Consider the following 12,181-nt stretch of genomic DNA (forward strand, 5'->3'; position numbering starts at 1 on the left):
TTTAAGAACTTTTGTCCACTGTAAGACATATGGTCTTGGTATTATATGTGTGTTCTTTTAGGAATAGATCGCCCAAAAATGGTAATTCTCTCATCATTTACGCTTCCAGTATCTGCCCAATCGTACCAAATACGAGATGATCAATACGATAAACCAAACACACAAAAAAAAACTCTAATCATGGATGCTATCGATATTGTCACCAATATATCATACATCCCTAAAAACTTAAATAATCAGTAGAAAAGATGCATAACTGTTTAGTACTTATGAAATCTGGCATAGAAAAGGACTATACTGATTGAATATGAAAAAATATTCCCTGATATTATGTGCTTCTAATATTGTCTGGTACTGATATGATTAGATACCTATTACTACCTGTATCATCAAATGAGAAATCAAGTGTGGATGTGGATCTTGTGAATGTGGTTCATTCTTTCTGTAACAATAATAATGAAATCATCTGTTCTGTCTAGCGGTGGAGCAGAAGGTGTCTGAGGAGACCACTCTACGGATGCGGGCGGAGAGCCGGGTGGTGGAGGTGGAGAAGCAGTGCTCCATGCTGGAGTTTGACCTCAAACAGTCTGTGCAGAAGATGGAGCAGCTGATGAAGCAGAAGGAGAGATTGGAGGATGAGGTGAGAGTGACCCCACATTTGACCCCACAGACCCTAAGTTGAGACCATAAAAACCCAGTTAAAATCAGGGCCATGCAGCAGAGTAGATTCAGGTTATGATGTTAGTAGTGTTGGGAAACGAGAACGGTTCCATTTTTAAACAAAATTACTGAAACCAAATGATTTTCATGACATTTTGTTCTGCTATTGGTTCTTAAACAAAGATTTGTCATAGTAAATGGTACTTGTGACCAAAAATAGGTACTGTTGTTGTTTAGTATATTTGTTAAGTATGTAGTTGGAACCAATAATTCTTTCAACTCCTAAAAGTCTCATTAATGGAATTGTTTTGGATCCGGACAGATTCGTGTAATCAGAATCGAAACAAGAATCATTAATGCCCATCTCTGTAGCTGGCTTTATGTGCTCACAAGCTGTTTAAGACTGCCGAGATGCTTTAGCTGTATGTGTTCACCATCTACACCATATAAAGTTTTCCCGGCGTTTTCTCCCTCCTCTGCAGGTGAAAGCATTGCGGGTGCAGTTGGAGCAGGAGTCTGGGAAACGAGCTCTGGCCCAGAACGAGCTTAAGAGCTGGACGATGGAGGCCGATCGGCTGAAGGGATCAGAGAAACAGCTGAAGCAGGAGATCAACGCCGCCCTCGAGAACAAGCGCTCACTCGAGTTCCAGCTCGCACAGCTAACAAAGTATGACTTTTGCCCTCTCCTAGCTTCACAGGCTCACCAGAAAGTGACCATTGTGGGCATTTTCCACAAATAGGGTACAAACTAGTGTTTTGTACAAGTAATAAAGTAGGGTTTCCACCGGTCTTAAAAAGTCTTCATTCACCCTTCCACAAATTAAGGCCTTAAAAAGGTCTTAAATTGGAGCAACAAGTCTTAAATTCATAAGGTCATGGCATTAAACATTGTATGAGGGGACTGTTTTCTCATTGCGTTTAAGTAGGGTGACCAGACGTCACATTTTTAAGAGGTGTGTCCCGATAATTCTGTTAATGATGTAATTATGTCCCGGTTTCAGCTGGTAGGCTCGCTGATTTTTTTCTAATTACATTTAATGTACTCATTTTCCTTCTCGCTATTGTGTTTGGTATCGTTTGCAGAGAAGAGAAGCAATTTCGATGCGTCGCACGTTGATTTGACGATACTTTTATTCTAGTCTTTCAGCAAATCCGCCGAAAGGTAACTGGTTACAATGGCAATGACGTTATGCACTTAGCTCTTGCTCTTTGTCGTCCTGTCATTCAGCGCAAGTAGAAATGCACCAGTAAAAATTAGTTTTCAACAACGAGCTGAAAGAAGCCGATCCATTTCTTCGTGCAACACGTGAATATGTAAGCGAGTATTTTCTGTCACTTTAATGTTCATTTCCCCATGAGCACGGAGGTAAATCAGGCAGTGTTACATTCAGACAGATACAGGGCTGGAAATGGAGGTGGGGGGGAATGGAGTTCCCGGAGTGAATTTCGTGGGTGAACGGTATTCCCGTTCAAACTGGCTACATTTGTTTGGGGAGTAAAGAGTATTTCTATCTTTTCTCCACTAAATAGCCTACGTAAGCTTTGTGGGTTCTACACATAAATGCGTGGGATCCTCTGCGTCTGTGGTTGCCCAATGTTGACCGTCGTGAGTGGCCAGAACACATTCACGTAACAGATCGACAGAAGCACACAGAAATCCACGGGCAACCAATCCAAACATGCACGCAACAGATTCACACGCTCTCAATTTACAAATCCAAGTTTGCACCCCTTGGTTCATTTTGTGTTGCCTTCTTGAGCATCAATGAATGTTTACATCTTTTGTAATAGTTGTGTGTGTGTGTGTGTGTGTGGGGGGGGGGGGGGTTAGTTATTATCTTAATATGTTTATTAAGTGTCCCACATTTTTCATGCATCCGTGTTACCATAAGATTTTCCCCTAAAAAAATTGTAACATAAAATTGCAACACCTAGGAAGTTCCATAATTTGGACCCTCTCTAAAGCACGGTTGAAAGACAGGTGAATTATCGCATTATTTTTATTTTTACAAAAATGTTATTGTTTAGTGTAAACTTTAGACTGTGTGTTAAGATCATCTAGTCTACTCTTTTAACAACGTTTTTGAAAAGTTATTAAACAAATATTTTTTCTTTTATTTATGGAACCTATTCTCATAGAGTAAATGTTACTATAACTACATTTCGCTGCATTTTTATGGTAAAATTAACAGGCGCTTCCACATCTGTGCTTCAGATAATGTGATTTTCATGTCACATTTGCTTTTAGGACACTATCGGTTACGTTTAGTTGTTGGTTTTGGGTAAGGATGTCTGTTTTGTTTACCTCTCATTTGCTTTTATGACACTATTGCTAAGGTTAAGGTTTTAGGTTAGGGAGGTATGTTTTACTCATTAAAACCACATCTAATATGCACCTTAAAACCTTGTCTGATTACCACATCATTTCAAAGAGAAAACAGGAAATTGCCGGGAATGAGGGTTCATTATTTGGCGAAGACTAGTTTGGCATATTTACTCTTTTCAAAGTAATAAATGTCCATGAACACTGAGCCTAATGTTTGATTTGTCGCTAGATGTTTATTTAGCAAATGCATTTCTGTTGATTTCTTTTTCAGTTTGACCCCATCGTTCCTTTGGCTCGGAGCCTTACTACCATCTGCTGCTGCAATACTCAGTATCTGAAGTGCTCTGAGTGGTCTATTAAAAGGGCATTATCGTAGAAAAGGCTATTATTGCAGCTTATGTTCAAACATGGCCAAAACTGTTGACTGCCAATATTTACTCTGGTGGATTAAGGATTACCCTGCATCTGACTCCGCCCACTGCGGTTAATCCTCCACCTTCCCTTCTGTCAAAGGCTGAGGTGGACTCCCTCGTATGCTGGGAGCTTATTAATAGTTAACCCAGCTCGACAGGAGATTGACTGCTTAGCTTTGTTATATTCTGTTCTTTAAAGTCTACATAAAATCTAACTTGACTTTATGTACTTCATAATACATGTTCCTGGTCTTATTGTGAACAGTGTAATAACATGTCCACCTCTGAAACGATTTTCCTTTTCTGTTGATGTCACGTAGGCTGGAAATCACCAATAGCCGAATAGTTATTATATCCAAATTGCTATTTTGGCTGCTGTTCTTGGCAATGTGGCCCTTTCTAAAATTGTCAATAGCTAGCAATGTAATAATAGCAACAACAAAAATAACAATAGATTTGAAGTGTTACTATTGGGTGTCGATGGCTAAGTGTGGTGGAACCTAGCAAAATGACTGAAATCGCTTGCTACACTTTTAACTTGTGAGATTTAAATGACTAAATGCATATTGTTTGTGGAGCTGAAGTGGTTGTGACTGATTGTACTCTATGTCTTCAGGCAGTACAGAGGGAATGAAGGTCAGATGAGGGAACTTCAGGACCAGCTGGAGGCTGAGCAGTATTTCTCAGTGAGTATCACAGACTGATCTAAACACTTTCATACTTACTCTTTCTTCATGAGATGAAAACACATCATTACACTTTGTGCATTATTGCTATTATGAAACAGTTCAACAAACAAGTAAATTATATTATTTAACTTGCATTTCAGACAAAAATAGCATAATAGTTCCAAAAGACGCCAAAGCATTAAGCACAACACGCTAGAAGTTTTTCGTTTGTAAGCAAGTCAGTGTTTTTGAACAAACATTTTAAGTGAACAAATCGTCCTTCTTAGGGCTGGGCGATATGCGAGAAATATTTTTATTAAAACATTACATTGACAACCCCATGGCCGAGGGATCAATGATTGTTTTTGCTTTATTGATTTTGCTTAAAAAAATTTTTTAATATTTTTTCTAAATTCAAATTGCACTTCAAATGAAACTAAAAAACATAAAATAATGAATTGGTCAAAAAATCGTATATAACCACCTCCCCAAATTAACATTTACCGTCTCCAACAGGTGGAATATTACTAATAGAAATTAAAGGGATAGTCACCCAAAAATTAAAATCCTCTCATCATTTACTCACCCTCATGCCATCCCAGATGTGTATGACTTTCTTTCTGCTGCGGAACACAAATTAAGATTTTTAGAAGAATATTTCAGCTCTGTAGGTCCTTACAATGCAAGTGAATGGGTGCCAAAATGTTGACATTCCAAAAAGCACTTAAAGACATCATAAAAGTAATCCATAAGACTCCAGTGTTTTAATCCATATCTTCAGAAGTGATATAATAGAGTGGGAAACAGATCAATATTTAAGTCCTTTTTTGCTTGAAATCCTTCTCCCTGCCCAGTAGGGGCGGTATGCACGAATAGTTTGAATCATCAAAAACACAAGAAGAAGAATGTGAAAGTGATCTGTTTCTCACCCACACCTATCATATCACTTTTGAAGATTTGGATTTAACCACTGGAGTCTTTTATGCTGACTTCTGTGTCTTTTGGAGCTTCAAATGTTGGCACCCATTCACTTGCATTGTATGAACCAAAAGAGTTGAGAAATTCTTCTAAAAATCTTCATTTGAGTTCAACAGATGAAAGAAAGTCATACACATCTGGGATGGCATGAGGGTGAGTAAATGATGAGAGAATTTTCATTTTTGAGTGAACTATTCCTTTAAGATCTAAAGACAATTATAAATGTGTGTGTGTGGATATACAGTATATAAAGTAAACCAGCAGTGTTGCGTTCACAATGCAGGTTAAGCGTGAAATGCTCTGTGGGAAAAATGCGAACTAAATTCAGAGCACCTGCTGAGATGGTCTGAGGTCATTTGCAGCATTCTCATATACAGTGCTATTCATGCAAACTGATTTCAGACAACTGAAACAGAAAAGAAAGGGTGAGATTGTGCATTCCACGAGACACGTGCTAATGAACCTCTGAACAAACTGCGAATCAGACCATCTACTGCTTTTCCTTCGTCTGTTCTTCAAAATATAATAAAGTGTGATTTCCAAGTGCATGTCTTTGTGTCTAACAGCATTTCTTGTCATGTGTCACTCCGAGACGTCTTACCAGTTGCCCACCACAGTAGCGGGTAGACGAGCAAAAGTACCTGCCACTGCTCATGAAATACCCACATTTGGCGGACGGCAGGTGCTAATTTCATAGCCTGGGCTACTATTTAATGTATTTGGCATCTTCTCAGCTCCATGGTTTTGGACAATGTAATTTCCTGATACTGTCGATCATTGTCTGTCAAAAGAGGACCAGAACTCATATACACTACGTGCCCAATTATTAGGCAAATTGTATTCCTCAGGATTAATTTTATTGTTGAACAAACACAATGCTCTCAGTCAATCCATAATGTTATTGAACCTCAAACCTGAACATTTAACAAAGGAAAAGTGAGTTTTGTCTTTCTCAGGGGAATATATATGTTGCCACAATGATTAGGCAACTATTAGTGTGCACAATTATTAGGCAAATAAATTACAAAAATAATTTATCCCAACTCAATTGTTTCTCAATTTTTGGAGTAGGTGCAACAAATAAGTAACACAAAATGACAATTAAATAACATTTTTGGCCTTTCAAAAATATTCAGTGACCAATATATCCACCCTTCTTTTCAATAACTGCCATGAGCCTTCCATCCATGGAGTCTGTCAGTTTCTTGATCTGTTCACGATCAACTTTTGCTGAAGCAGCAACCACAGCCTCCCAAATGCTGTTCAAATTGGTGTATTGTCTTCCCTCACTGTAAATCTCATGTTTGAGAAGGGCCCACAAGTTCTCAGTGGGATTTAAGTCTGGTGAGGAAGGCGCCAAGTCATTATATGGGCATCTTTGAGGCCCTTGCTGGCTAGCCAAGCAGTGGAGTAATTGGATGCATGTGATGGAGCATTGTCCTGCATAAAGATCATGGCCTTCCTGAATGCTGAGGACTTCTTCCTGTACCACTGCTTGAAGAAAGTACTTTCCAGAAACTGGCAGTAGGTTTGAGAGTTGAGTTTCAGTCCATCTTCAACTTGAAAAGCTCCAACTACCTCATCCTTAATGATAGCAGCCCATACCAGTACCCCTCCTCCAACTTGCTGGCACCTGAATCAAAGTGGTCATTAGTAATCCAGCCACGGGCCCAACTATCTGGTCCATCAAGAGTCACTCTCATTTCATCTGGTCCATCAAGAGTCGCTCTCATTTCATCTGGTCCATAAAACCTTTGAAAAATCTGTCTTCATGTATTTCTTTGCCCAATCTTGACACTTCAACTTGTGAATATATTCAGGGGTGGTCGTGTTTCAGCCCTCTTGACCTTGGCCATGTCTCTGAGCACTTGACACCTTGTACTTCTGGACACTCCAGGTAGGTTGCAGTTCTGGAATATGGTAGCATTGGAGGATAAGGGGTTCCTGGTAGATTCACGTTTAATTCTTCTCAAGTCTTTTGCAGTTAATTTGTGCCTTTTCTTCTATATGCGTTTTTGCGCCCCAGTTGACTATTCGCAACAAAACGTTTGATTGTCCGGTGGTCACGCCTCAATACTTTAGCTATTTCAAGAGTGTTGCATCTGTCTGAAAGGCATTTTACAATATTTGCCTTTTCAGTGTCAGTTAAATCTCTGTTTTGGCACATTTGACCTGAGGTAATGAAGCTGCCTAATAATTATGCACACCTTGATATAAGGTGTTAGTCACTTTCGCCACACCCTCCCTCATTACACAAATACATACCACCTGAAAATGATTGAATCCAATAAGCATTCAAGTTTATATGGTTTGGAGTTGGAAAATGTGCATGGAACTAATGATAAGATCAGAATACTCACTTGCCTAATACTTGGGCACGCTGTGTGTGTGTGTGTGTGTGTGTGTGTGTGTGTGTGTGTGTGTGTGTGTGTGTGTGTGTGTATATATATATATATTTTTTTTTTTTTTTTTTTTTTAAATAAGCCAAGTTAAACTGCATCTGGATGTCAGTGGATGTATATCAATGTTGAGGGCGCTTTTAGTTGCAGTTTATTTTGAGATTTGTGTTAGTGGAAAGTTGTGTGATGCCCCGGATAACCCTAAATGAACACCAATGCTGCAATGCCACTGGCTCTTGAAATAATTTTCATTAAACCCATACTTCTCCAAACACGTTATGGCTGATCTTAACAGCTGGCTATGAAAGATTTATTTTAATAATGCACCATGAACGGGGGCCTGGGTAGCTCAGCGAATAAAGATGCTGACCACCACCCCTGGAGTCGCAAGTTTGAGTAACTCAAGCCAGGTCTCCTAAGCAACCAAATTAGCCCGGTTGCTAGGGAGGGTAGAGTCACATGGGGTAATCTCCTCGTGGTCGCTATAATGTGGTTTGCTCTCGGTGGGGCGCGTGGTGAGTTGTGCGTGGATGCTGCAGGGAATAGCACGAAACCTCAACACACGCTATGTCTCCGCAGTAACACGCTCAACAAGCCACGTGATAAGATGCGCTAGTTGACGATCTCAGATGCGGAGGCAACTGAGATTCGTCCTCCGCCACCCAGATTGAGGCGAGTCACTACACCACCACGAGGACTTAGAGCGCATTGGAAATTGGGCATTCCAAATTGGGGAGAAAAAAAAATAATAATACACCATGAACAAAAATCAACGTGTTAATGTTGAATTTCTTTCTCAAAACATTTCAGACACTCTATAAAACTCAGGTGAAAGAGCTGAAAGAGGAGATCGAGGAGAGGAACCGACAGGTCCAGGAGACTCATAGAAAAGTCCAGGAGCTCCATTTTGAGAAGTAAACATCTTTGTGAAGTAACATCCATACCAGGACTGCTTTTGAAAAATATTAAAGGAGCTAAATAGTGACATCTTGTGACATTGAAATATTGTTTAATCTGAATTCATCTGCCGAGTCAACTGATTAATGTGTTTGTTGTAGGGAGTCGCTCTCTGCTCAGTTGGACCTCACCGTGACGAAGGCAGAGTCGGAGCAGTTGGCCCGGGCGCTACAGGAGGAACAGTATTTTGAGCTCTCTCAGGAGAACAAGAAAGCTGCCGCCCGCTACAAACAAGAGATCTCGGACAAGGACTCAACCGTCACTCGGGTCTGTACAGCTCTTCTAAATCTGAGAACTTCATCTATATAATGATGTGCTCCATTATGTTGGATATATCAATATATTTTTATGTTTTAATGTGTGCAATATCATTTTGTACAGTTCTATTAATGTAAAAGCAGGTCATCAAAATAAGCACCAACTGTGATACCAGCATTTCTCAGTACTGTCAGAGCCTCTTCTATGTGGCGTCATAGTGGGTAAAAGGGGAACGAATTGCACTAGAGAGCTCTCGTATTTGATGCAGTCTCAATTTAATTATGAGGTTGTGGTGCATTGTGCTGTGTGAGGCAGTTGCCAATGATCAAGGAATAGTTCACCCAAAACTGAAAATTCTGGCATTATTCACTCACTCTATTGATGAAACCACAGTAAAATTAATCGACCCATATTCCAAGTCTTCTAAAGCGATATAATCCCTTTGTGCGGTGAACAAAATTATTATTATTATTATTTTTTTATTTTTATTTTTTTTAAAGTGTTTAAATCAAATATGCTGGCTATGTCGATAACATCAAACCAAAGAGGCATGACTTTAGGTCACGAGATGTGGTGAAAACCATTGTTTTGATTCAGTGTTGGGGAGTAAAAGTAGCGATGCTGGTAACTTAAAGGAATTTTCTGGGTTCAATACAAGTTAAGCTTAATCGACAGGATTTGTGGCATAATAATGATTATCACAAAATTGTATTTTAACTCGTCCCTCCTTTTCTTTAAAAAAAAATAAATAAATAAAAAAAGCAAAAATGGAGGTTACAGTGAGGCACTTACAATGGAAGTGAATGTGGCCAATGTTTGGAGGGTTTAAAGGCAGAAATGTGAAGCTTATAATTGTATAAAAGCACTTACATTAATTCTTCTGTTAAAACTCATGTATTATTTGAGCTGCAAAGTTGTTTAAATCGTAATTTTTACAGTCATTTTTGGGTTTGTTGACATTACATCGTCATGGCAATAAAGTTGTAAAATTGGCTATAACTTTACACAGAAAAGGTTTGTAAGATGATTTTAGTGTGATAAAATCAGTTTACACACATATTGTTTATGTTTTATGGCTATACTTTTGAAAAAGTGAGTATTTTAACATTCCAAAATTGGCCCCCATTCACTTCTGTTGTAAGTGCCTCACTGGAACCCAGATTTTTTGCTTTTTTTAAAGAAAAGGAGGGGCAAGTCAAAATAAATTTTTGTGGTAATCAATATTATGCCACAGATGCTGTCGATTGAGCTTAACTTGTACTGAAACCAGAACATTTCTTTAATTATAGATAGTAGTTCATCTATTTTCACAACAGTGTTGCTTTTCCAGTAAAAGTTTTTTCCAACAAGTTGCGGTGTAGCGCGATGAAACGCTACATTTTGTCCATGCAGTAAAAATCCCAAAACATTTAAGTTAATTGTTTTGCTCGGACAATTAGTAAACCAGTTAAAATAAATGATTTACCAATTCACTTATAAGAATTCATTTTAGTGAATTGGTTTGTTTGGATGATTCATGTAAACATGTCCGTGAAGCAGTTCAAATAAACGATTCACCGATTCAGTTGAGCCCCTGCGCAGAAGTCAATGTGTCTTCTATTCTGAAGTAAAATATTTATAAATTTCAATACAAATCTATTTTTATAGTTGTATTTGTGGCATATTTCAGAATGAGCTTTATTGCCAAGTATGCTTACACATACATGGAATTTGTCTCGGTGACAGAAGCTTCCAGTGCACAAACAATACAACAACAAGACATAGTTAATAAAGAATAAAAATAAAAAGCGAATAGAAAATATAAGTATTTATAGAAATACACAATAAGACAAAAAAAAATAATATATATATATATATATATATATATATATATATATATATATATATATATATACAAATACAAATCTGTTATATACAGACAGTGCAAGGGAATGTAATGGCAGAAGAGGTTGGATGTGTTGGATAAATATAAAAAGACTAAGCTGTGTATTGCACATAGTTATTGCTCAATGGGGCAATTTAACTGTTCATGAGATGGATAGCCTGAGGGGAAAAAACTGTTCCTGTGCCTGACGGTTCTGGTGCTCAGAGCTCTGTAGCGCCGTCCAGAAGGCAACAGTTCAAAAAGGTAATGGGCAGGGTGAGTGGGGTCCAAAGTGATTTTTCCAGCCCTTTTCCTCATTCTGGAGGTTTACAGTTCTTGAAGGGGGGCAGGGGGCAACCAATAATCCTCTCAGCAGTCCGAATTGACCTTTGTAGTCTTCTGATGTCTGATTTCGTAGCTGAACCAAACCAGACAGTTATTGAAGTGCAGAGGACAGACTCAATGACCACTGAGTAGAACTGTATCAGCAGCGCCTGTGGCAGATTGAACTTCCTCAGCTGGCGAAGGAAGTACAACCTCTGCTGGGCCTTTTTCACAATGGAGTCAATGTGGGTCTCCCACTTCAGGTCCTGTGAGATGGTAGTGCCCAGGAACCTGAATGACTCCACTGCTGCCACAGTGCTGTTTAGAATGGTGAGAGGGGTCAATGTTGGGTTGTTCCTCCTAAAGTACACAATCATCTCCACCATTTTGAGCGTGTTCAGCTTCAGGTTGTTTTGACTGCACCAGTGAGCCAGCCGTTCAACAGCTATTTGAACGGCCATATCTATTTCTGTTCAGTTTCTGTTCTAGGTTGTGCAGTCCAGTCGAGCGTGTACCTCCTGAAAAATTATATATTCCAATTTTAGCCACAGAAATTTTGGAAAAAACATAAGTAAAGTTTCGCCCATTTTACAAAAGTGCCTGGGTTTGTTCATCAAAAACACAGATACTGCTATAATTGCGTAAAAGGTTTTTAACACGTTAAACAAAAAATATTAATCTCAGGAATTCAAGCGTTAAATTTTCCAGCCCTAGTTTTGATTTGAGAGTGAATAGCGACTTCACTTTTATTCGTTTCATCCCACAAAGGATATATGCCGTTTTCCTCCACTGAAAACGGAGACTCTCGAAAACGCTCTGATACTTGCATACTTTGAGAAAACGGTGACGTTAGGTAACTGAAAACAGATTAGTGTGGATGTGGTCTTAATGTTATGATGGTCAACCAAGTTATATGAGAGGTTTTTAATGTGTTTATAATTAGCTTGCATTTGTTTCATTTAGCTTGAGGAGTCCAATAAAACCCTTACCAAAGACGTGGAGATCCTCACCAAGGAGAAGACAGAGTTGAGTGAGAAACTCCGAGCTCAACAAGAAGGTAATCAAGCCCCGCTCACTACTGTTATTAGCCCTTATGACTTATTGGGCCATTATCATATCTGACTATTTTTTATCTCATCCTTTCAGTCATGTTTAAAGTAAAAACTGTTCTGATTAGTTGTTGTCACCTGTCCTTCTCGTAGAGTTTGCAGCAGAGAAGGAGGATGTGGCAAACGCGATCAAGGCGAACTATGAGAAGGCTCTTAGCAACGAAAGAACTCTGAAGACCCAGGTATGACCTGACAGCATTGAAAGACAAAAGAGAAACTATGTCA

The 12,181-nt window shown here is 38.9% G+C and overlaps 1 protein-coding gene across 2 annotated transcripts in view; it reads left to right on the top strand.

Annotated features, from left to right (window-relative positions):
* LOC127440936 (rho-associated protein kinase 1-like) overlaps nucleotides 1–12,181 on the top strand; it is a 90,735-nt gene that overhangs the window by 64,199 nt on the left and 14,355 nt on the right. For both annotated transcript variants that reach the window (XM_051698019.1, XM_051698020.1), the window contains exons 19-25: nucleotides 480–640; nucleotides 1,143–1,327; nucleotides 4,016–4,085; nucleotides 8,255–8,358; nucleotides 8,503–8,668; nucleotides 11,811–11,904; nucleotides 12,050–12,138. In XM_051698019.1, the coding sequence (XP_051553979.1) occupies nucleotides 480–640; nucleotides 1,143–1,327; nucleotides 4,016–4,085; nucleotides 8,255–8,358; nucleotides 8,503–8,668; nucleotides 11,811–11,904; nucleotides 12,050–12,138 (869 nt within the window). The remainder of the gene's footprint in view (nucleotides 1–479; nucleotides 641–1,142; nucleotides 1,328–4,015; nucleotides 4,086–8,254; nucleotides 8,359–8,502; nucleotides 8,669–11,810; nucleotides 11,905–12,049; nucleotides 12,139–12,181) is intronic.

This window comes from Myxocyprinus asiaticus, chromosome 5 (assembly GCF_019703515.2).
Source record: "Myxocyprinus asiaticus isolate MX2 ecotype Aquarium Trade chromosome 5, UBuf_Myxa_2, whole genome shotgun sequence".
NCBI lineage: Eukaryota > Metazoa > Chordata > Actinopteri > Cypriniformes > Catostomidae > Myxocyprinus > Myxocyprinus asiaticus.